This window comes from Eurosta solidaginis, chromosome 4, assembly GCF_040869045.1.
Source record: "Eurosta solidaginis isolate ZX-2024a chromosome 4, ASM4086904v1, whole genome shotgun sequence".
In the NCBI taxonomy this organism is placed as follows: domain Eukaryota; kingdom Metazoa; phylum Arthropoda; class Insecta; order Diptera; family Tephritidae; genus Eurosta; species Eurosta solidaginis.
In genome coordinates, this window is record NC_090322.1 from 243,626,922 (window position 1) to 243,654,121 (window position 27,200).

Below are 27,200 nucleotides of genomic sequence, written 5' to 3' on the forward strand. Positions count from 1 at the left end.
CAGCGAATCACATCCCAAATTTGCTAAGTGGGTGGCTTTGAGATGAATAATTTCATCTATCAGATCCGTAGAAATATCGGTGCCATAAATCGTGCAGAATGCCGCTGCCTTTTCTCTGAGCTCTTCTTTCGTCAGATCCTGATACTTCCACAAAAAACTAAATTAATCGCAATGTCATTTACGGCTTCGAAACGTCTTGTCATGTTAACAATCAAGCAGTCCAAAAGAACGTAAAAAACTCGCTGTTTGAATTGAGTTTCGGAATCACACTCAGGTGATTCGCCAGGTAATTCATTGAACTGGCACTTTCTTATCTTCTTTCTTTTCTCTGCGAAGGTATTCACAACTCCTATACTCCCTGCCAGGACCTTCCATTCTTGAAGTATGATCGACCATTGATCCCTGAACTTCTTCAACTCATCAATGACCTTTGTAAGCTTATCCACGGTATACTCATATGTTTGCACAAATTTGCTCTTCGCAAAACAAGTCATGTGTACTAATTTTTTCAAATTATCGCTCTAGTTTATTATCGGCCTGTATTTACAGATGTCGCTGGCTTTTACAAAAATGAACAAGCAACACGACCAAACCGATAGGGGCATAGTTATAGTCGAAATAAAATGTGATTTTAAGTTAGTTGAAGCATTTTTGATAGCGCTTATAAATTGTGTCAAAAAAGTCTATCTAACTTAAAATCACATTTTATTTCGACTATGACTATGCCCCAGTGTATTTGATTGGATGCTTATGATTTTAGTTTAGTGATTTTCAATTTTAAAACAATTGTAGCAACAAAATATGTATATGAAATCCTAGTTAGAGTTCTGTCAATACTGCTTTGCTTTCCCTGGCTGACCCCACTCCCCCCTCTCCACGGCCCTGATTGGAACTGTGAAAGTTACGTAGAGGATGACGAGATGGAGTCACCCAATCAGCACATGCTTAACTGTCCACCTTTTGCAAGAGCAAGGCGTCAGAATTTCGGTTTGGATGTATACGAATCCCCTGAAAAAATTTCGGGCATCGATGTTCGCCTTATCAGAAAGTATATTGTTGCTACTCAATGATTCACTTAATGGTAAGAAATCAGTATCGCCTTTGGTTTTAAATTTGTTCAATTCTTTTGTGGCCCATTGCCTTTAGATATTGTGGAATTCATGCCTAAATGCAACTCCGTTCTCCTCCATTGTCTTTTAATTATCAGGGTTCCCAATGCTTTCTTGAAAGTCACACAAAATTTCCGTTGCTGCTACATCTCTGATAGCTTTTACAACTGCTTCCTACAGTCACCAACTCCATAATTCGAGCAGGTACAATACCGGCCACCAAGCTTTGCTCACCTCTCCTTTTCCTTTTTGGCACAGGCACTCGTGTGATACAAAATCACCTTAAACGACTGCAACGACATGCCTTCGCCGATTTCAATTTCCGCCACATGTTTAGGGTCAATGCGCATAAACCCTCTGACGGAACTTCTGTCTCGCCTAGTTGCCACACTACGCAGCCAGCAATGTGGGATGCACCAGCACCCGGGCTGTGACAGCACACGCATCTTATCCTAATATGATCCTAATAAGATCCTTATAACAGATTGACGACTTCCTAGCCGTCTCACTTCAAAATAATATAATTAAATTGCAACGGTTTAAGTGGAAAGATCACAGGGATAGTAGATAGATTTTATAATCGTCATTGCAGCTCTACAATAAGTACACGAAATTGCCCGGCAGATCAAATTCGGGGTTTTCCTTAGCTACAATGTCCACAGAAAATATCCGAAGAGGAAAAATTCGGGCGGCCTTGGACTCATCACCTTTATAACTTGAGCCTTACGTCAGCGGCAACCAATCCTTCAACTCAGACGCTGAACGTCGACTAAAATATTGTTCAAGCAAGCACATTTTTTACATGCAAAAGAGCTTTTGTAATGTTTCTGTATGCGGCTATGTATATGTGAGAAAACTTAATAAAGCTCTCACCTCTGTGTAATAGTTTGATCATCTCTGATTTAAAACGAATGCTTGAGATGTTAGATTAAGGTTAGTGTTTCAAAATATGTTTGAACTAAAATGTTTATTCAAACATTATATAGAGTTGCATCCGTCAGCTTCTGCATGGAACTTAAATAAAACTGAAAAGTTAATTATCATTCATCTAGAATATACCCACCCACTATAATACCACCCGAAAAAAAAACTCACGTGGCTATGCATAATATTGCATGAAAAACTTTGTCATCTGAAAAGTATTAGAAAATACATTCAGATAAAAGAAGAACTAAAAAGTTGCCAAAAAAGAATTCCAATTTCACGCTCATATTAGCATTTTTAGTTTATGTGCGCCCTCGTTGTGTCACATAGCTTTTATGATTGGCGTGAAAATAGTAATACGTAATACTTACATACATATATCATAGACAGATCACAAAGATTCCCTACAACGCATCACCACCCATGTTGCACATTGCATTCCGAGTTACCGGCGCACGCTGCTTACTTTATTGAAACTCACCACGTTTTTTGGCTCTGTGCCTGGCAACCAATTTTGGCCAAAGCGAAAAAACGTGAAACGAAAGGTCGATATTTGGGTGGATCTCAAAATAATATACCACGCTGCGAAATTCGTTGGGAAAATATTGTTATTGTAAGAGTAATCAATAATTCCTTTCTAGTCCCTCTTTCTACAGTTACTCACTAACTGAGCTACATCTGAATCATTGTGAAGCAAAAATATAGTATGGAATTAGGGCTCCTCTTAATCAATACAATATATAATATAAGAATATATTCTTCGGAGAGCAGTCCTGAGTCACTTTTTATGATGCTAGGCAGGGTGGGGGACATGAGTCCCTATCTAAAATATAGTCTCAGTGTCTTGTGCCTGAGTGTATTTTAGCTACCAAAAGCATCTTCAAAGTACTCAGTAAAGTTTTATCGTTTATTTGTCTGGCTTAGTATTAAACAATTATTGGCCATCTGGCAGCGAATGATTTTTGACCGCTTATTGCATGGTTTGCTTTGAGTGTGTCCCAGCGGGTTAGGGGGCTTAGATATACCCGCGGCAGGTATGCCTGTCTTAAGAAGCGATTAAAATACCAAAATGTTTCAAAGGGTTGTGTAGCGCATGCCTTTCAAGGGAATGCCAGCGCAATGTTTAGCTTCTCCGACCCAATCTTCCGCCTCAACTACTAGAAGCGAATAATGTTTCTTTAGCAGCCGAGGCTCTGGCGACCTCAAGTTCCTATCGAACTAGCGGGTTGAGGCGGGTTGGCCTAGAATGTTCAATGTGATCATATTAAATCCTTCCCGAGATTGTAACAGTGTGCCCCATGTCGAAACCAAAACAAATAAAATCTTGCTGTGAATTTGTTTGTTCTCGAAATAGATTAGTTTGTTATTAAGAGCCAGCAGGTCAGTCTAATTTTTATGCAGAAGTCATTAACAGAGAGTCGAAAAAGAAATCCGCCTACCACATCGAAGGCCCTGGGTTCAAGTCGCGGGCAAAGCAGCAAAACATAAAAAAAAGGTTTGTCACTTGGAAAAAAGTTTTTCTAAAAGGGGTTTGGTAAAAAATCCAAGATATTTCTGCCATAAAAAGCTTCTCAGTGCAGCTGCGTAGGAAATCGACACAAACATCTAGGTCCCGTCTGGCCAATTTGTAGAAAAATTTAAAAACTCGGAAGAAAACTCGGCCTAAATCTCCGCGGAAATAAATCGTGTCAAGTTTTTTATTTTGTTTTCGTTTTTTTATTAACAGGGAATGTATGCGTAAGTCCATTCCTTCGAGATAACCAACAGCCAATGCCTTAGTTCACCCTGAACTGTTTGATTAAGGCACATTGCATATTACTTTCGAATCCTCTGATTGGTAAGATCTAATAGACATTGTGATTGCATCACAGGCAGAATTTCTCTAGCATAATATTCACCACACTAGCATACCTGGACTTTCTTGATTGACCTGCAAATAGAGACAATTGTCTCAAAAGTAAAGTGACAAACGTACCCACATAACACTCTTCGAATTAAGACTCTCTCATCAACAAGAGTCGTCCTAGGTGTGGATGCATATCCACCAGTTCAATAGCCCTAATTGTAATTAAACTAACTGGAAATAGTCCCAAAAAAGTACCAAGAAGGTTTCGAAAAGAGTTCCAAGTTGATCACGAAATAGTCAAGAATTGATCCCGATCAAGTTTTGAAAGGAATCGAGTAAAATCCCGAATTAATCCGGGGCGTAAAACAACGAGGCAGTTACGAAATATTCCCAAAGTAGCCCCAATGAAAGCTACATGTTAATGTTTCTGCTATTTTTCATATCATAGAACCGGAAATGTAATAATAATAATAAAATCGACAAGTGAATAACCCGAGTGTTTCTCAGCTTCTTTTTTCTCAAACTGTAGTACAATACTATGTCTTCAATATCGTATCAATACCAGACCTTCCCTGGTAAAGTCTCCTAGTTTTTGTTATTGTTATAGCAGTGCTTCGTCCCATCCTATAGGTGCGACCACGCACAAATTGTCATAAATATCCTCGAACGGGAGTCCTAGGAAACTTGCAGTTTCAACAGGGGTGGACCAGAGTGGAGGGGTGTTAGAGGCGTTGGTTCCACTTTGCAATTTAAAAAAAGGTAGGTTTCAAGTGGGGACTCTTTGCAAGCAGGACATACATATTGTGTTTAATCTATTACAGTATCCAAATCGAGTTGGATCTAGAGTGATGCGCGTCTCCCTAGAGAGATTTCTTTCCTCTTATGCGAGTTCAGGGTATTAATATTCAAGAACTAGGTTTGCCGGACAATTCCTTGCATAGAAGTCCGACGCCTTTTTGTTTATATTACTGAGGAACTGTTTGTCTTTTTCTTCTACATACGGCTAAGTTTTCAGGTGCCTGATTTCCTCATAATGCTTGCGGATATGACTTCGTAAGCCCCTGGGAGGCGGGGCCTAGTTCATATCATATTCTAAAACGCTTCAGCAGCTGATTATAAAAAGAACACTAAGACGCCGAAACAAGACGACAACAAAGAAAATTGTTCAAAGTAAAAATTGTGATTTGTCAACTGCAGTGTGACGTCAAATTTCTAGTTGCCAAACAATGGGACAACAACCTGCCCATACTCTCCCCTTGCTTTTCAATACAACTTTCACATTTGGGTCCTTATTATGGCTCTCCATGTCATATCCGCTTACTTGATTGCGTTCTTTGCTGCTCCAGTTTTTGGAACATTTATGCTTTCAGGCTTTGTCTTTTATCATTTATGAGTTTTTTTCTGCGTTCACTTCGCTTTTAGCTTCACATTTTCAGCTGACTCTTGGCCCATCGAACTGCGCTGTGTTGTACGAATTTAACGCTGCTGCCTCTTTGGCTGACTTACGTAAATAATGCGACAAAATGTGCACCATTGTTCTAATTTTCCATCTCATTTTTTATGTTCAGCGTCTCATAGTCGTGGATGTAGTTGTAGTTAGTAGTAGTATTTGTGTTAGCTTTCATTTTCATACAATCATCTCATGCTTACTATTTGTAGTTAGATTTTGGTTTATTTTGTAATTAAAATATTTACTTAAATTGGTTTTTCTTTTCTAAATTATAAGTAGAAAACGATTTTTTTTATCTCAATGACCTTCATGTGTTTTCGTTCTGTCCTCGCTCCTTTTTTTCCTCTAGCCAATGGTAGATCAAAGCGATAGCACCTTGGACGTTATGACGCCGTTAACAACTTCGAAGAAGTACTATCGAAAAGCTAGTAATAGGTAAGTTCAATCGAATTGTTACATTTTGTTTTGTTGATTTACCGACAGGGTGGAAATTGGTGTGTATTGCAATGATTTTCCGTGTTGGTTAGGATACAAACCAGTTTCGGTGTTGTGCCATCTTCAGTGTAATTTTTCGTTTACAAAGAAATTGTTATTTAATTCTATCTACAATAATGGTTACAGATGAAACATCTAGATTTGAATGAGACAATTTTCTGGTTATTTGACCTATTTACAGTAGTGTGCATGAAAATAGCAACAATAATTATTAACAAATTTTATACGCTACACGTTTTTTCTCAAATGATGTAAAAGTCAGATAATCAAATTGATGATTAACATTTTCTTTCTTTCAGATATTTTGTTCCATTGTTTATTGGGGGGAAAAGAAGTTAATATGAAAGACAGGAATGTTCAACCTGCCGAAAATAATACTTTTTTTCTGTTTTACATTGCGCTTTTGCAAATTGTCATGTTTATCGCTATTGAGCAAGTTGTTTCAACTATTCTTATCCTGAAGAACGCCATAAACCTTTTTTAATAAATAATTAAATTTCAACTTTCATAAAAAGGAACTTAAATTTTTTCGTACTATTTTAGGGAGTATTTGAGCATTTTTGTAGCAAGTGATTGGTACTGAATGCATGACTTCACACACCAAAAATGTGAAATCACCTGAGTGCACTCATTGATTTCATTATATTTATTTCTGCAGTTTGATTTAGCATCCTTTTCAATTGCATGTGGTGCTGAATGAAATCCTTATTTCTCAGTATGATTGCAGAATTAAAAAATTTAAAGCATAATTCTCGTATGAAGAAAAAATTGTGAAATACTGATTGTAGAAAAGTTCTAATTTCAAAAAGCAAATGATTTCATTCTTCAACAGCTCTGATACAGTCCAATGTAAATAGATATTCGCCGACACACTAAATCACTTTTACCAATTCACTCACTTTTTTAAACGAAATATGAATGAAACCAGACAGAAAATTATAATCCACACATTCGCAACTGTTTATTCCGTAAATGTAAACTATATAATACGAAAAGCTACCGCTTCAATTATTACATTAGAAATAATATTGTAAGCTGTCAAATGTAATGACCGCCTACTACGCTCCAATTTATTTTCACTGAGTATTGGCTATTTTAAGTAAGTAAGTAAGAGTATTGATATAGTATACTTCCATAATGGTTTTCAGGTCCCTCCTCCAACCCTTTTAGATATATTCAGCCTCAAAAGTTTAGTACGTATGGAAGGTGCCATGCCCCATTTTTCGAAAAATCGTTTTTTTTTTTTTTTTTGGTGAACATGGTATACGATATCAAATATCTGCGTAGTGATTTCTATGTACATGCCATGAACGCTTTTATGGATATTTAGCCTTAAAAATTATGAACGAATGGGAGGTGCCACTCCCCCTTTTCCCAAAACTACTGTTTTTTTTATAAGCATGCTATTGATATCGTTAATCTCGTGATCAATTTTCAGGTCCCAACCTTAAACGCTTTTATAAATATTCAGCTTGAAAAATTAAGTTTGTATTGGAGGTGCCACGCCCCCTTTTCCGATAACCCCCACTTTTATGCGTGGGAATGGTTTTGATATCATTTTTAATTAAATTAAATTAAGATTATATGGCAGGTGCCACGCCCCCTTTTCCGATAACCCCCACTTTTATGCGCAAAAATTGTTTTGATATCATATAGCTCTGTACCAATTTCCAGGTCCCTGTCTTAAATCCTTTTATAGATATTCAGCTTAAAAGGTGTCACGCCCCCTTTTTCGATAACCCCCACTTTTATGCGTAAGAGTGGTTTTAATGTCATTTAGCTCTATAGCAATTTTCAGGATCCTGCCATTTATTCTTTCTGATATATTCAGCTTCCAACGCTAAGTATGTATGGGAGGTGCCACGCCCGCTTTTCGTATAACTCCTATTATTTTGCGTTAATATGGAATTGTTATCGTTTATCTCCACACCAATTTCCAAGTCCCTACCTTAAACAATTTTAAAGATATTCAGCATGAAAAATTAAGTTTGTATGGGAGGTGCCACGCCCCCTTTTATGATAACCCCCACTTTTCTGCGTGAGAAGGGTTTTGATATCACCTACCTCTATACCAATTTTCAGCTCCCTACCTTGAAATCTTTCAGAGATAATCAGCTTTAAAAATTAAGATTGTATGGGAGGTGCCACGCCCCCTAATATTTTTTAGTTTTTTTTTCGACTAAACCTTCGCGGGGTAACAACAAACAAACCCCCCTATAGAAGTATTTGATTTGGTTCAGCCGTTTTCAAGATTTAGCCTTCCATTTAAACACCAAATCATTTGTATTATACGCTATTTGTTTCTTTTATTTATTTTCGTTAATGATTCAAGGTTTGATTCGAGCTCAAGGCCAGAAACAATAATTTCTTTTCTAATGATATTTATTGTTTCTTTTAATTTTTCTATAATTGGAAAATTTTATTATTGTGTCTGGCCTTCAGCTCGAATCGAATCATTTATGAATAGGCCGATAAAAACAAAAACAATTGTTAATAAACCAAGAGTACTTGGGAATGTCAAACAAAGTAATTGAAATAAACTAATCCAGCATTATCGGTGATTTGCAACAGATGGCGCAACGCTGATTAAATAGAGTTGGTAAGAAGGAATAGAAGTAGCTGTATAGCTAAATGGTTAGCGCAGCATGCCTAAAGCGTACTGATGATGAAGGCTTAGCACCCTTCGAAATGGATCTATCTGCACAGCTATGGCAGGTTGTCTGAAAACTTTTCTACTTACTATTCTAAAAACAAAATACAATTTTTCAATTGTGGACAAATTAAGAAAAAAAAACAATTATCATTAGAAAAAAATTATTGTTTCTGGCCTTGAGCTCGAATAGGCCGATAAAAACAAAAACAATTGTATTTTTGTTAATTTTAAGACAAACTCTTTTGAACTCTCAAACGAAAATTATGCAAACCAATACTTAAGTACGCGGCCACCGTGGTGTGATGGTAGCGTGCTCCGCCTATCACACCGAATGCCCTGGGTTCAACTCCCGGGCAAAGCAACATCAAAATTTTATAAATAAGGTTTTTCAATTAGAAGAAAATTTTTCTAAGCGGGGTCGCCCCTCGGCAGTGTTTGGCAAGCGCTCCGGGTGTATTTCTGTCATGAAAAGCTCTCAGTGAAAACTCATCTGCCTTGCAGATGCCGTTCGGAGTCGGCATAAAACATGTAGGTCCCGTCCGGCCAATTTGTAGGGAAAATCAAGAGGAGCACGACGCAAATTGGAAGAGAAGCTCGGCCTTAGATCTCTTCGGAGGTTATCGCGCCTTACATTCAACTGATACTTAAGTTGGTATGGAAAAAAATTTTGAAATTCGGAAAATGTTTAAAAATCCTAATCATGATTTCGAAATTTTATTAAATTCACTTAAATTTAAAACTAATTTTTTCAATAAGTGATTCAAATTCTATTTTATGTTTATAAAAATTAAAGTTATATATAAGTATTTGGTATATAAGAAAATCTAAAGCAACTTTCCGAAAGAAAAATCAAACATTCATGCGAACTTTGAGTGACTTCATTCTTGCACTTTATCAGACTAATTGATTAGACTATAAACTGCATCCTCAAAGGGTTTCTGAAAATACCAGAAAAAAACGTCGCTACTTCCGTGAAGATATTTTAAAACTTCTCGAACTTTCGAATTTTTTCGAAAATGCTGTAGAAATTGGTTTTAATAATTTTCGTGAAACAAGTAATTTTATTTTTTTCTTAAATAAACGAAAATACATTTAAAATGAAAGAAAAGAGCTGAAACTCGTTTTTTAATATTCTGAGTTAATTACTTATATTTTTATATTATTTAATTATTTTCGATATTTAAAGTAAAAACTTCCATGAATTTTTTGACTGGAGCTATGCAAATCAATTTAAAAAATGTTTTCGAATAATTTCGGAAATTGAAGAAAATTTTGAAATTTTCATTTGAACATAATTCGGGGAAATTTGACAAAAATTCAGCATTTTTTATTTGTATTTCTATAATTTTTTGTTGAGTACGCAGTTTTATAGCCCAACCAATTTAGTCCATCAATGTACATTTTATAGGTGTCTCAAAATTCGCACTGATTTACGCCGAAGGGTGTTTTAGATTTCCTTTCATATGAAAACAAAAGTTTTCACAATTTATATGTAGGAACATCTGAAACATCCTTCGGGAATTTTTTTTTTTTATAAATCAATACCACTTTTGAGATACCTATAATTTGTACTTAATAAACTCCCAATAAAAATTTCGAAATTTTCGTAAAATTTTCGGAGATTGTCGCATTTTTTCGATAACGTTTTTGAGATTGGTTCGCATAGTTTCTGTTATATAAATATCGAAAATAAGAAAAAGAAAAATTTAATTGACTTAAATTGAAAAAAATACCAATGCTATTTTTCTGTTCGGTGCTGCATATCGTCGCTGCGCTAAAGAAAACAGTTATGTGTTTTTTTTTAATTTTTTTATTGCATATTTTATTATCACTATATAGAGCCCACATTTCTGCATATGCCATTTTTTTATATCTCTTTTGGTTTAGAAGTGATCGAAAACAGCTATGTGCTCGGAGTATTAAAGTACTCTGAAAAACGGTTATGTACTTGCTTAAATTTTTTTTAATCGCTAGCGAAAGTGCTTTGATTTCAATGTAAAAATAATTACAAACCATCTCGCTTCCCAAGGTAGCCGTTCTATAAACCGGAGCGACTCGGGATTTTTGTCGACCAAGGGCTGTCATTTCAGTGTAACCCCATTTAATTTGTTGCGTCACTTCCACACATTTTCATCCTCCCAGCAGATCCTTGCAGCGGGACTGCGCCATATTCCCCTGCTCCGAGAGGGTATCGAATTCAATCCGGGACCTGTACCTGACCCCGGTCCGGAGAAATGGTTTTGCTGCGTTTGCCGGAAAATAATCTTTTTAGGACGGTCACACTCTTGTCAGTGTGTCACGTGCAAGGGATGGTTGAATCGGACAGGATGTTCTGGGCTAGACCCCAAAACCCGACGTCCTCGTATCTTTTATAAATCTTTTGTGGGTCCTTGCTGTTGACGCCCAAGGGTATCCCGTAGTCTGCACCTTAGCGCTCCCACTACCTTCTAGCAGCCCCACTGCTCAGCAAGCCACAACAAGTGCCCGCTGCTGCTCGCGCCCTACGGAGCCACCAGCTCATACGGCCACTCCTACTCATAAGTACAATCTCCGTAGTATAGTCGGTAGCAATGCCGAGCATCAGCCCCCGCCCCGTTTTTTCTAACCCTCTGCTCGACACTAACATTCGAGTAGGTCAGAAACACACAGAATATATATGTTTGCGACATCTGGCCAATGCAGCTCCAGCCTTGGACGGTGCCACTTTCCTAGATGTTCTGGTCTCAGCGACAGCAACCCCCGAAGGATTTCATCGCGCCATGCTGTCAGGCTGCAAACCCAACTACACCGGGTACCCAAATGCTTACCCAGGGACGTCCAGTGCCAGGCCACAGCAGAAATTGCGTCTTGGCCTCCCACAACTCAGGCGTAGTCACATATCACTTACCCGTTACACTTCAGAATTCTGCAGTTAAACTGTAATGGGTTAACTGGGAAGATCACGGAGATAGTTGATTTAATGAAACGGCATAACATCCGCATTACAGCGATCCAAGAGACCAAACACACAGCAAGATCTGCTCTGCAGACCTGCTCTGGACATATAGTCCACAGAAAAGATCGCGTGAGCCGAAATGGAGGCGGTCTCGCGTTTATCACCCAGCACTCAGTGCAATATAATCTATTTGATCCCGACATCGGCATCCGCTACCGACTGCCTTACACCCTAAAATCTTGGGTGTGACGTTCTATGAGGCTCTGAGCAATTGTATCGAAAATCCAGAGCCGTAATAAAATCCTCCGATCTCTTGCCGGCAGCTCTTGGAGTAAAGAGAAACAAACGCTCATTACTACTTACAAAGCAATTGGCCGGCCGATTGTATGCTACGCGTCCCCGATATGGTCGCCAAGCCTAAAAGTTATACTCATTGAAAGAAAATACAGGCCTGCCAAAATTCTGCCCCAACCGCTACGGGCTGTCTTCATATGTCCCCAGAACACCACGTACACAATGAGGCAAGAGTACTCCCTATTAGGGAGAGAAATGAAATGCTAAACAAACAGTTTCTGTTGAATATCCAGAAACCTGGGCACCCGAACAGACATCTGATTGATGAAGCTACACCTCCCAGTGGCTTAAGGGGTCATCTCCGTAAGCATTATGAGGAAATACGGCAAAAATTTCATACATTTCCCTACCGCCAGAAGCAAATTTCAATCGTGTTTGAAAGCAGATATGTGCTATAAAAAGGCGCAAATATTTATCACGTCGTAATGGGTTAAAAAACATGATTTGTTCCTTCACACGTCAATAACATGCTTTCCATGAAATATTTCAAAAATACGACATTTGCAAAATTTTGCAAATGGACACCAGAAATACGTTTTTTTGATCTCCTGAAAAGTTACTGAAGAACACATAACTGTTTTTGTGAGCGCAGCGACGATATATTAGATCACTAAATTCAAATTTTACGAATGATTGTCTAATGCACTGTATAGTGTACTTTTATTTAGCAATAGGCACTGTTTTTCTCTGCTATAGGTACATGAATAAATTGACCAACGCTAATGTACATACAGTGCTGCTCACCTACATAGCACACTTTCATTTGTCTGCTGCTGTCACAAGTTCACAACTGCTTTTTTGTTTAATTTGCTTATTTTGTATTAGAACATATGAAGCTGCTTCCCAAATCCGATTTCAGAACGTAATAAAAATGTCACAGAAATTTAGCAAATTTCGAAAGTTTCAACTTCTGAACAAGGCAAGAAGGCGTGACATGAGTATTCGTTTTTCTAAATACATGTCTTACTTCTCTTAGATCTTAACTGGCAGCATTACATCGGGCATGAGTTTGGATTAGACCTTCAAATAATTTTTTTTAAGTGTACGTGGTCGTCCAACGATTTGCATTGCCCCTAATATCTTCAACGGCTTTTCATTTACAATTAATGAACAACCTTTTTTTTTAAGTGGGCGTGGTCGTCCCCGATTTGCATTACCTCTTATATCTTCAATGGCTATTGATTTACGACTAATAAAATTTCTAAGTTTTCTTCTTTTTCTTAAATATGAGCGATGCTACGCATACTTTCCAAAATTTTACTTAATCTTAATTTTGCGTCATAAACTCAAGTCCAATCGACAAGTTTCATAAAATTATCTGTATTTTGGCAATGAACTATCGCATTTTTTCCATTTTCAAGATATTCGAATATCGAAAAAGTGGGCCCGATTGTCGTCTGGTTTTAACCGTTTTAAATTCCCATGTGTTCAGATAAGCCTGGGCCTCTCGTTGATAAAGACACCTACATTCTTTTTTTTCAAATTAGCGGACGGACGGACATGGCCCAACAAAAATGTACTTGGAGACCGTTTATTTTGATATAAGGAATTCCCTATATACCTCCATTCTTTCTTACCATTACAAACCACCGTTATTCGATTAAAAGTATAATAACCTGCGAAGAAGTGAAGCTCAGCATGAAAATATTTGTGAATATGTGCTGCATAAAAGTAAAAGTGTGCTGTTTTGGCGAACTTACATACGCACGAAATGAAATTCTACCGTTAAACGTACATTGTTTGTAAACAATGGAATTTTTGTTGGTCGATAAGCGATGTATTATGTATCTGTGAGCTATAAATAACAAAAACCTAATTACTTTTTCTATTGGCTAAAATTCCATTATCGCTCTTCTAATACACAGCACAAAATCTCCCACAGTAGCAATATTATTCCTACTGTTGAGATTTTTAACAGAAAAGTTATTTTTTTGGGCCATGCTTGATAACAATCTTATTTTTTGAAGCAGGCATGCTTAACGAACGAAACGATATCATTTCGTTACGATAATCAACGTTAATAAACGAAACGAAATGACTTCGTTTCGTTTATTAACGTTGAGAACGCCAAATTAACGTTACTTTGACGATCTTAACGTTAATAAACGAAACGAAGTGACTTCGTAGCGTTTATTAACGTTGATTATCGTAACGAAATGATATCGTTTCGTTCGTTAAGCATGCCTGTTTTGAAGTATGAATGTAGCTTTGTACAACTGCGTGCAAAAAAATAGCAGCACACTTTATCACGCAAGAGTACCTGTCATTTTCATTTAATTTAGAAAAACTACAATGAATTGTATATCTGATGATAGCGAATTTCCAAAACATTTTCGAAAATTTTTAAATATTTTTAAACCTTCATGAAAATGTTTTCGAAAAATTTCGAAAATTCATACATTTTGGAAATCTTCATGTAAACTTAAAAAATTCTACTTAAAACCTTTGGAATCTTATTTCGAAATTAATAGATACATTTTTACGAAAATGAAAATATTTGAAAATACAAAATATTTATTTTTCGAAAATGTTTATAGTTTTTTTTTATTTAATTTAAAAATAGAATTTTCAGAAATCGATATGCAACATTTTTTCGAAAAATTTCAAATCAAAAATCTCAAATATCAAAACGCTTTCCAAACATTTCAACAATTCAAAACTAATTGAAAAACTTCCGGAAAATTTTAAACTAGTACATAAAATTTGAAGAAAGCATTAGAGTACGTGGTTTGTAGTTCACTCAATCAAAGTTTCACCAGGAGAAGTTGCAAGACTCCAAAATATGCATTGAGTGTTCCTGTTTCTGAGTTTCCTCCATATTTTCTAAAAAAAAATTTCCAAAATATTTCAATACTTACGAAAATAAATATGTTCTTTTTTAAATCTTTATGAAAATTTAAAAATTTATACTTAGCGTGTTCATGAAACAATTTCCAAAAGTTTTAAAAAGTAAATTTTTTTAATGTTTCAAATTTCATACATAGACCTTTCAGAAACAAATTACCGAAAATGCTAGAAAATCTTCGAAATAACAAAAATCATAAGTTACAAACGAACAAATTTCAATTTACTTAGTTATAAAAATGTATGCTCTTAATTTCAGGAATCATTTACCAAAAAGCTTTCAAAAAGTTTCAAAATTCATAAACTTATTAAAAATCTTCAGCAAAATACCAAAACTTTCACATATAATTTGAAGAAAGCGTTTATTGAGTCCGTAGTTTTATAGTCCACGCAATCTCACAAGTTTTTTACTTAAAAAGCTTTTGAACATTCTGAGTATAAATTTTAAAACTCTTCTACAGTTTTCTAAAATTTTCACATTTTTTCGAAACTGCTCTTGAATTTAATAAAATATTTGGAACAGTAAAAACTCACAATGTGTCTGAAAATTGTAGGAACAATTTTGAAATTTTCATCAAGATCCTAAAAAATTCTTGAATGTTTAAAGTTTGTCTAAATGTTTTTGAAACTGGCTTACTGCACTTTAGTTACATAATTAAATAAAATATTTTAGGCACTAAAAGCTTAACGAGTTTTTAAAATTCTGAGTACCAATTTTTAAATTTTCCAAGATTTCCGAAGACGTTTTTGGTTTACGAAACTGGTTTACATAGCTTTGGCTTTACAATTAAATTTAGTTTTTTCTAAAGCTAACTGATGTAAATACAATTACATAAATCGAAGCTTAGCTTAAAATTTTTTAATTAATTTTTGCTGGCATTTTTATGCGCACAAGTGTAAGTACTAAACGCATCACTAAATGTATAAACGCTTGTCGTACGTCAGAATGAATATTCTACATACGTCAATCACTGTTTTTTAAACGATTTTATTTAGCTTGACTTGACAGGCTGGCACGAATTTTGTAATTGAAATTTAAGTAACTTTCCGATAAGCTACAAGCTTGAAACTTGGAATATAGTTCAGAACCCGATGACAATGCAATAATAAGAAAAAATCGCCGCTAGGTGGCGCAAGGATCGAGATATTCAAAAAAATCGTATTTGTGGTCCGATTTGGCTCATATTTGGAACACATAATACATACAAGAATAGAATCCGACGCATGAAAAAAATCACCGCTAGGTGGCGCAAGGATCGAGATATTCAAAGAAATCGTATATATAGTCCGATTTGGCTCATATTTCGAACACATAATACATACAAGAATAGAAAGCGACCTGTGAGAGAAATCGCCGCTAGGTGGCGCAATGATCGAGATATTCAAAAATATCGTATTTGTTGTCCGATTTGGCTCATATTTGGAGCACATAATACATACAAGAATAGAAAGCTACCTATGAAAAAAATCGCCGCTAGGAGGCGCAAGGATCGAGATATTCAAAAAATCGTATTTGTGGTGCGATTTGGTCAATATTTGGAACACATAATACATACATGAATAGAAAGCGACCTAATGATGTCCGATTTGGCTCATATTTGGAACAAATATTAGATACAGTTCGGCAGAAGTGGCATCAAAATATTTTGGAGTTGGAGGAGGGACAAGCATACGTGGCGCAGAGTCGAGTAAAGTCTTTGGAGGCATTATGTATTGAGGACTTAGATTGTAACAAATTATCAGGAAAGAGTCACTAAATGAACTAAATAGAATGAGAAATAAAAGGCAATTAAATAAAGGCTAAAAAGTTGAAAAAAAAAATAATTAAAAACAAATTTTAAGTCAAGTAAACGGTTTTATTGAAAACAATACTTACATGAAGTAATAATAATACTAAAAGCTAGAAAATAATTAGGTAGGTCCTAGGTACTAGTCATTACACTCCTCATTAATCTAGGGCGTTGATCAGACAATTAAATAAAAGCATTGTACGCGGCAAATTTCTATTGATAGTCATATATAAGACCAACTGAACCTTAATAAGGTCATGCTACGCCTCACATTTTTAGAAATTTCACGCGCCCAACGCTTTTATTTAATTGTCTGATCAACGCCCTAGATTGATGATGAGTGTGTTGACTAGTACCTAGGACCTACCTAATTATTTTCTAGCTTTTAGTATTATTATTAGTTCATGTAAGTATGTATTGTTTTCAATAAAACCACTTAACTTAAAATTTTTTTTTTATTATTTTATTTAGTTCATTTTTATTTCTTGGTGTCCGCAGTGGTGTGGTGGTTTTTTCTAATCGGGGTCGCACCTCACATTGATTTAGCAAACACTCCGAGTGTATTTCTACCATGCAAAGCTGATCGGTGAAAACTCATCTGCCTTGCAGATGCTGTTCGAAATTGGCGTAAGACATGTAGATACCGTCCCGCCAATTTGTAAGAAAAATTTAATCGAGTAAGAAGCAAGTTGGAAGAGAAACTTCGCCCTTATCTCCTCGGAGGTATATCTCACCTTGCATTTAATTTATTTATTTATATTTACCTTTATGCAAATTTTGTAAGGAACAAATTTCTGAATACATTAAGGACAGGCTGAGTAAAGAATAAGAGAAGAATCAAATATTATGCACTAAAAAGAATGCATAGATAAACAAAAGCTCTATAAATACAAAAATTTTTCTATGAAAAATATTATCAGCAATGTGCATCCTAGCTAAAGGTGCGCTGACCTTCCGATACAATGCGGTGTCTACACCGCGAGCGGTCCGCTACCTATTTCCTTTGTTGTCAAAGTTGTAGCAATAAATTTTGATTTCGTTTAAAAAGGAAAAGAGAAATTTCATAGAAAATTAGAAAAGTTGTTCAACTTTAACAGGCGAAGCATTCTTGTAATCAATCAAACGTAAATTGTAAATGTTGAATGCTGTTAAGGGAGGGTGTTTGCGGAGTGATTTCATACATACCCATGGGAAGCTTTTCAAACTTTGAACTCTGACCTTAGCTAGCATAGCAACAGATTTTTTTTTTAAACGTTTTCATATTTTTTTACTTGAACAAAGAAATAGCAGTGGCAAATTTTACCAACAAAATTTAAGTTTCTTTATTTTCAATATTTTAAGAAAAAACTTATCTGAATTTTGTGACTAAAACTAAGCCAACCAATCTCAAAAACGTTTTTGAAAAATTTCGAAAACTCCCAAAAATGTCAAAAAAATATCTAGCTTTTTATTTGAATTTTTTTGAGTACGCAATTTTGTAGCCCAAATCAATTTTAGTCTGACAAAGTACAAGATGTAGGTCTCTCAAAATTTTTTACAAACTTTTTCTGAAGGGTGTTTTACTTAAATTTTCTTCCATACAACTTGTGATTGTATTTTGTAAGACTTAAATGGATTGCGCTACAAAACTGCATGCTCAAATCCGAATAAAAAGTTCGAAATTTTTGAAAACTTTCTCGAACTGTCCAATTTTTTCGGAAACATTTTGAGATTGCTTTGCATTTTTTCAGTTACAAAATTCAAAAGGCAAAGTTCGAAATTTTCAAATATTCGAATTTTTTCGAACACGTTTTCGAGATTGGTTTGTATAGTTTCAGTTACAAAAATTTAGATAAACAGTTCGAAACTTCTAAAACTTTCTCGAATTTTTTCGAAACTTTTTTGAATTTTGTTTGTGAAATAAAAAGTCGAATTTTTCGAAAAATTTTCTCGAATTTTTTTGAAAACATTTCTGGGATTGACTTGCACAGTTTCTGTTGCACAATTTATAGAATTCAGAAAAAATCAATATAAAAACCTACAAATTTTCGAAAATTTCCCGAGTTTTTAATTTTTTTTAAAACGGTTTCGAGTTTGGTTTGCATAGTTCCAGTTACAAAACTGAAAATAAAAAGTTCGAAAATTTCAAAAACTTTCTCGAATTTTCGAATTTTTTCGAAAACGTTTTTGAGATTGGTGTGCAAAGTTCCAGTTATTAAATTCACAGAATTTTTGTCTTTTTAAACAAATTCCCGCTGCTCTATAAGTATTCATTGAAACTGAAGACAGTCTGGAACAGAGTGAGGACTCCCGAAAATAATTTGCTGGAAGACTATAAAAAAACGGGATTAGAAAAAGATTAATTAGAATTGAATGCAATCTACATATCTATCTTCTTCTTCTATATATATAAATGCGAATGTCTGTATGTTGTTACGTAATGACGTCTAAACTGCACAACGTAATAATTTAAAAATGCGCATGCTTATGTAGCTTCCTCCACGGAAATCCCGAGGCATATTTTTATCTCGCTAGGTGGCTAGGGTATCGAGATATAGGCCAAAGTGTGGACCCGGGTACCCCAAGAATGTGTTTATACGCTATGGATATCATGATAGCTAGTAATGAGTGATTTAGTACAAGGTAATTTTCCGTACCCCTGGGTGACTAGGTTTTCGAGACATAGGCTAAAACGTGGGCTCGGATACCCTTAGAAAGTGTTTATACAATTTTTATTGTGATTTTCGGTTTAATTGCATCAACCTGGCAAAACGGATAAACATGCATGCGAAGCCGAAATAAAGAAATGAATTGATAATAACTACATACATATTGTGACGAATATTAATAACACTAAGTGATACTCACATCACTAATCTGATACTACTAAGTAAATAAAGCCACAACAACAATAAAGCAAGCTGCCAAACTTGTATTTACGTAAACAAATTAATCGTCATGTACACACATACATACAAGCAGCAGAGAGATACTCACCAACGCATGTCACCATCAGCTACTACTTCGCTCACATATACTCACGCATATGGTTACACACTACGAATATACGCGCCTATGGCTGGTGACCAGGTAGAGGATTCTAGAAGAAGAAACGTCTAGACATTTGGGCAGAGGGTATAAAAGCAGCAGAAGCTGAGTAGTTCAGTAGTCAAGTTTGATTTAAACACGCTATCAGTTGCCAAGTGAAGTTTAATTGCGAAGTACTTTCAAAGTAGTCTAATAAAGACCATTTTGTAATACAGAATTTTGTAGTGTTTTATTCAACAGTTTAGCGATGCGAACGTAAGCAGAATGTGTAAAATAAGTTTTTTAAGAGTTTTCCATAAATTCGTTACAATATGTAAAACGTCCGAAATGAAATGTCCGAGCTCAAAAGCATAAGCTCCGTGTTGCTATTATCGGAAATTCTCTTTTAGTGTCGCTTAAAGTGTAGCCCTTTGTCTGGATAATTATTTGCATTGCTTTTATCCGGGAATAGAGCCAGGGAACGATCTATCCAAAGAAATTTTATTCATGGTTCGATTTGCCTGAAATTCGGTATATATGTAGGTAGCGCTTTGCCTAGATTAGTATTTACGATCTTTTTTTCCGGGAAGTGGACCAGGGAGCGACGGAAAAAAGCTTCTTAAAATTTATGCAGATATACCAAATTTGGGGCAGAACAACGGCTGCTGGATCTGCTTGTCGAATATAATAACAAATAGAAATAAAGCCATTTAAGCCTTATCTTACGCTCTTCTTCTTCTTGTCACACATACATTGACATCTTGTCAGTACATCAAATTGCAAATTCATTCAAAACAAAATCGTCACAATGTTTTGTAAAATGATAGCTAATTCCTTGTTGACAATTCCAGAAATAAACAAATCTGCAATTAAAATATTTGTCGGTATCAATAATAAAATGTTTCAATTCGAATCTTCAAAACATCTCAAGTTAAGATTCTCACGCGCACACTAATCGCCATTTGATTGACAAAACTTAATAAAAACAAGTAAAGGTGCCTAAGTTCGGGTGTAACCGAACATTATATACTCAGCGTGAACTTCAATTGTACATTTCATTTCAGATAAATTACTTTTCTACATAACACGTGGCACCGCCCGTTTAAAAAAAAGTGTCTCCACATTTCCTCTTACAATAAAACTTGATAAGTGAAATATCATAAATTCAAAACTATTTTTTGCTAAGTTATAGCTTATTATTCTAGCCTACGACCCTTTTAAACTTCTTTTATATCTAATTGCCGTGGTCTTTAACCGATCCCGTCCATTTTTACTAGAAATATTGTAACGAATATGAGTGACACTAAGTGATACTCACATCCCTAGTCTGATGCTAAGTAAATGAAGTCACAACAACAATAAAGCAGACAGTCACCCGTTTCTACATAAACGAATAAATCGTTATGTCTACACATATGTACGTACACGCAGCAGAGAAGAGATGCCCAAACACATGCAGATATCTTATCTGAAATGCTCCTATAGGTATGCAATTGTGGTTGTGGAAGTGTCGCTCACACATACAAGGGCATGGGGCATCAGAGAAACTATAAAAAGTATAAATCTGTAGTTGTAGCTGAGAAATTTATAAGTAACTAAGTAAATTCTGGAAGCGCCTAGAAGATGCAACGAGGAAATCACAGAGTATAAAAGCACCAACGGTAGAGGCGCTATGGGCAGTTTCAGTTAAGCCCGCTATCTGTCGGGCAATAGATCAGTTTCATTTAAGCTATCAGTCACTTTGTTTATTAAGCCAGCTAGTTGCAAAGTATAAGTGTTATTGTGAAGTACTTTAGTAAAGGCCATTTTTCCATTATTCAATATTGGAGTTATTTATTCAACAGTTTAGCGATACGAACTTAGCAGAAGATTGCAAATAAGGGAAATTGCAAGTAAATTCGTCACAATATTTTCTGCTATAAGGAAAATATGTGTACACAATTTCATTACGATATGTTAATTTTTCTTCGAGTTATGGCTCCCGAAACATAGAAAATTGCTTAGTCATAAAAGGGGCGGTGCCAAGCCCATTTTTTCAATTTGAAGTTTTTGCTATTTATTGTTATAAATCTACTTGGGAAATGAAATACCATTGTTATAAAGCTAATTTTGCAAAAATATAGCTTTTTTTATTCGTCCACGACCCTTTTAAAAATCTTTTATATAAAAGTGGGCATGGTCCTTAACCGATTTCGTTAATTTTTCTTCAAAGCATTCCTTATAGTAAAGGCAATCTTCTGCCGATAGGTTTAACGATTTTTGACTTATGATTAATATTTGTAAAATTGATTTTATCACAAGTGGGCGGTGCCACGTCCATTTTAAAAAATGTTTATCAAGAGTCTCAATATCAGTCCACGTCAAATTTCAACATTCTAGGTGTATTATTTACTAAATTATCAGGTTTTTTGTGTTTTCTAAAATTATATATATATAAAAAGTGGGCGTGGTTATCATCCGATTTCGCTCATTTTCATTACCAATCTATTCTGGGTCCAGATAAGCTAATGTACCAAATTTCTTTACTAAAGTTATCGTGCCAACGGACGGACGGGCGGACGGACATGGCTCAAACAAATTTTTTTCGATACTGATAATTTTGATATATGGAAGTCTATATCTATCTTGATTCCTTTATACCTGTACAACCAACCGCTATCCAATCAAAGTTAATATACTCTGTGTGCAAAGCACGCTGAGTATAAAAATGTAAAATACTGCGTACGTCAACGCTGCCACAGCAACCGCACAGAGACATTTTCTAGTGAATTGGGCGTGGGTTTATTCAAATATCGTTTATATCTTTTTGTAATATTAAAGAATTCGTGAGAAAGCAGCGCAGCAGGGAGGGGCAGTATTTGCTGCTTGTTATGCATATCATATATGTGAATTCTTATTCGTTGATTTTCGCTGATATTTTCGCATACAATTTGTTGTTATTGACTTTTAGGTATTTTAAAATAATGTTGTTTGTTTGTTTGAAATGTTGTTGTTTGTTTTATTATTAAATTGTGGCCTTTTTTCATACACAACAAATTTATGCCTCTTTTATGGTTTACAACTCAATTCTACATATTTCAGTGGAAATTTTGCAATTTCGTATTATGGATTACAACTCAACCTGTTAAAAACAATGTCGATTGAAGTTGCCCAGTCTAACAACCTTTTGTGACATTACCGTTTACCAATTTGTTTGGCGTAGTTGTCAAATATATCAAAATCTGAAAACTGATTACTAGCAGTTGTCTCAGAAAATTTTGCAGTTGTTTGGGAAAAAAGGTAACGTTTTACAGGACGGTGCATCACCTAATTTTCATCAAATCTTTTCAAAGGTGGTATCAAAAGACGCATTTCAACCACCATTCTTAGAATCCGAAATCGAAAATTAAAAATTGTACTTCTTTCAAAAGATATAAGCAAAAAGCGGTTCAAATTTTCATGTGGTTGTTGTATTTTGCCAGCTTTCATCGGGATTCATATTTCGGACCCTCTCGGGGTCATTTTATGGGAAAAAAATAAAAAACAAGTAGGGAAGGCTAAGTTCGGGTGCAACCGAACATTACATACTCAGTTGAGAGCTATGGAGACAAAATAAGGAAAATCACCATGTAGGAAAATGAACCTAGGGAACCCTGGAATGTGGTTGTATGACATGTGTATCAAATGGAAGGTATTAAAGAGTATTTTAAGAGAGAGTAGGCCATAGTTCTATGGATGGACGCCATTTAGGGATATCGCCATAAAGGTGGACCAGGGCTGACTCTAGAATTTGTTTGTACGATATGGGTATCAAACGAAAAGTGTTACTGAGCATTTTAAGAGGGAGTGGGCAATATGTCTATTGGTGGACGTCTTTTCGAGATAACGCCATTAGTGTGGGCCAGGGGTGACTCTATAATGTTTGTACGATATGGGTATCAAACGAAAGGTGTTACTGAGCATTTTAAGAGTGAGTGGGCATTAGGTCTATAGGTGGACGCCTTTTCGAGATATCGCCATTAGGGTGGGCCAGGGGTGACTCTAGAATGTGTTTGTACGATATGGGTATCAAATGAAAGGTGGTAATGAGTATTTTAAAAGGGAGTAATCCTTAGTTCTATATGTGGACGCCTTTTCGAGATATCGCCATAAAGGTGGACCAAGGGTGACTCTAGAATGTTTGTACGATATGGGTATCAAACGAAAGGTGTTACTGAGCATTTTAAGAGGGAGTGGGCATTAGGTCTATAAGTGGACGCCTTTTCGAGATATCGTCATTAGGGTGGGTCAGGGGTGACTCTAGAATGTGTTTGTACGATATGGGTATCAAACGAAAGGTGTTACTGAGCATTTTAAGAGGGAGTGGGCATTAGGTCTATAAGTGGACGCCTTTTCGAAATGTCGCCATTAGGGTGGGCCAGGGTGACTCTAGAATGTGTTTGTATGATATGGGTATCAAATGAAAGATGGTAATGAGTATTTTAAAAGGGAGTAATCCTTAGTTCTATAGGTGGACGCCTTTTCGAGATATCGCCATAAAGGTGGACCAAGGGTGACTCTAGAATGTTTGTACGATATGGGTATCAAACGAAAGGTGTTACTGAGCATTTTAAGAGGGAGTGGGCATTAGGTCTATAAGTGGACGCCTTTTCGAGATATCGTCATTAGGGTGGGTCAGGGGTGACTCTAGAATGTGTTTGTACGATATGGGTATCAAACGAAAGGTGGTAATGAGTATTTTAAAAGGGAGTAATCCTTAGTTCTATATGTGGACGCCTTTTCGAGATATCGCCATAAAGGTGGACCAAGGGTGACTCTAGAATGTTTGTACGATATGGGTATCAAACGAAAGGTGGTAATGAGTATTTTAAAACGGAGTAATCCTTAGTTCTATAGGTGGACGCCTTTTCGAGATATCGCCATAAAGGTGGACCAAGGGTGACTCTAGAATGTTTGTACGATATGGGTATCAAACGAAAGGTGTTACTGAGCATTTTAAGAGGGAGTGGGCATTAGGTCTATAGGTGGACGCCTTTTAGAGATATCGCCATTAGGGTGGGCCAGGGTGACTCTAGAATGTGTTTGTACGATATGGGTATTAAATGAAAGGTGGTAATGAGTATTTTAAAACGGAGTAATCCTTAGTTCTATAGGTGGACGCCTTTTCGAGATATCGCCATAAAGGTGGACCAAGGGTGACTCTAGAATGTTTGTACGATATGGGTATCAAACGAAAGGTGTTACTGAGCATTTTAAGAGGGAGTGGGCATTAGGTCTATAGGTGGACGCCTTTTGGAGATATCGCCATTAGGGTGGGCCAGGGGTGACTCTAGAATGTTTGTACGATATGGGTATCAAACGAAATGTGTTACTGAACATTTTAAGAGGGAGTGGGCATTAGGTCTATAGGTGGAGGCCTTTTCGAGACATCGCCAATAGGGTGGGCCAGGGGTGACTCTAGAATGTTTGTACGATATGGGTATCAAACGAAAGGTGTTACTGAGCATTTTAAGAGGGAGTGGACATTAAGTCTATAGGTGGACGCCTTTTCGATATATCGCCATTAGGGTGGGCCAGAGGTGACTCTAGAATGTATGTACGATATGGGTATCAAACGAAAGGTGTTACTGAGCATTTTAAGAGGGAGTGGGCATTAGGTCTATAGGTGGACGCCTTTTCGAGATATCGCCATTAGGGTGGGCCAGGGGTGACTCTAGAATGTGTTTGTACGATATGGATATCAAATTAAAGGTATTAATGAGGGTTTTAAAAGCGAGTGGCCCTTAGATGTATATGTGAAGGTGTTCTCGCGATATCGACCAAAATGTGGACCAGGTGATCCAGAAAATCATCTGTCGGGTACTGCTAATTTATTTATATATGCAATACCACTAACAGTATTCCTGCCAAGATTCCAAGGGCTGTTGATTTCGCCTTGTAGAACTTTTTCATTTTCTTCTACTTAATATGGTAGGTGTCACACCCATTTTACAAAGTTTTTTCCAAAGTTATATTTTGCGTCAATAAACCAATCCAGTTACCATGTTTCAGCCCTTTTTTCGTATTTGGTATAGAATTATGGCATTTTTTTCATTTTTCGTTATTTTCGATATCGATAGTGGGCGTGGTTATGGTCGGATTTCGGCCATTTTTTATACCAAGATAAAGTGAGTTCAGATAAGTAGGTGGGCTAAGTTTAGTAAAGATATATAGTTGTTTGCTCAAGTTATTGTGTTAACGGCCGAGCGGAAGGACAGACGGTGGACTGTGTATAAAAACTGGGCGTGGCTTCCACCGATTTCGCCCATTTTCACAGAGAACAGTTACCGTCATAGAATCTATGTCCCTACCAAATTTGAGAAGGATTGGTAAATTTTTGTTCGACTTATGGCATTAAAAGTATTCTAGACTAACTAAATGAAACTGGGCGGAGCCACGCCCATTTTGAAATTTTCTTTTATTTTTGTATTTTGTTGCATCATATCATTACAGGAGTTGAATTTTGACTTAATTTACTTATATACAGTAAAGATATTAAATTTTTTGTTAAAATTTGAATTTAAAAAAATTTTTTTTTAAAAAGTGGGCGTGTTCTTCATCCAATTTTGCTAATTTTTATTTAGCACATATATAGTAATAGTAGTAGCGTTCCTGCCAAATTTCATCATGATATCTTGAACGACTGCCAAATTACAGCTTGCAAAACTTTTAAATTACCTTCTTGTAAAAGTGGGCGGTGCCACGCCCATTGTCCAAAATCTTACTAATTTTCTATTCTGTGTCATAACGTCAACCCATCTGCCAAGTTTCATCGCTTTAACCGCCTTTGGCAATGAATTATCGCATTTTTTCGGTTTTTCGAAATTTTCGATATCGAAAAAGTGGGCGTGGTTATAGTCCGATATCGTTGATTTTAAATAGCGATCTGAGATGAGTGCCCAGGAATCTACATACCAAATTTCATCAAGATATCTCAAAATTTACTCAAGTTATCGTGTTAACGGACGGACGGACGGACGGACGGACATGGCTCAATCAAATTTTTTTTCGATCCTGATTATTTTGATATATGGAAGTCTATATCTATCTCGATTCCTTTATATATGTACAACCAACCGTTATCCAATCAAACTTAATATACTCTGTGAGCTCTGCTCAACTGAGTATAAAAATGGTATTGCGCGCTAACTATTTTATACCTTTCATGAACATGAAATGGTATATTAACTTTGGTCCGATGTTTGTAACGTTGAGAAATATAGAAGATAGACTCACCATTAAGTATACCGAATTGATCAGGGCGACGAACTGAGTTGATATAGCCATGTCCGTCTGTCCGTCCGTCTGTCTGTTTGAACGCAAACTAGTCCCTCAAATTTTGAGATATCTCAATGAAATTTGGTGCAAGGATGTATTTTTGTATTATATTAGACATTTGTCGGATCCGGTAGGATCGGACCCCTATAACATATATCTCCCATACAACCGATCGTTCAGATAAGACGATTTTGATCATTCCTGTCGCAATTTAGAAAGTACAAACGTGAAACTCGGTGATATATATTTTAATATATCATAGAAGATTTTCTGAAAAAATCACTTTGATCGGAGCTATATATAGTATATATACTTTACAACCGATCGTTCAGATAGAAAGGTTTTTGGCAATTTCTCCCTTAATTTCCAATATAAAAACGTTAAACTTGGTGATATTTATTCTAATATAGCAAAGAAGATTTCACGAAAAAATCATTTCGATCGGAGCTATATATAATATATATCCCATACAACCGATCGTTAAGATAGGAAGATTTT

General features: G+C 36.0%; 1 protein-coding gene across 2 annotated transcripts in view; it reads left to right on the plus strand.

The window, feature by feature from the left end:
• Positions 1 to 27,200, plus strand: part of Nt5b (5' nucleotidase B) — a 171,366-nt gene that overhangs the window by 15,151 nt on the left and 129,015 nt on the right. For both annotated transcript variants that reach the window (XM_067785351.1, XM_067785352.1), the window contains exon 3: positions 5,679 to 5,764. In XM_067785351.1, the coding sequence (XP_067641452.1) occupies positions 5,679 to 5,764 (86 nt within the window). The remainder of the gene's footprint in view (positions 1 to 5,678; positions 5,765 to 27,200) is intronic.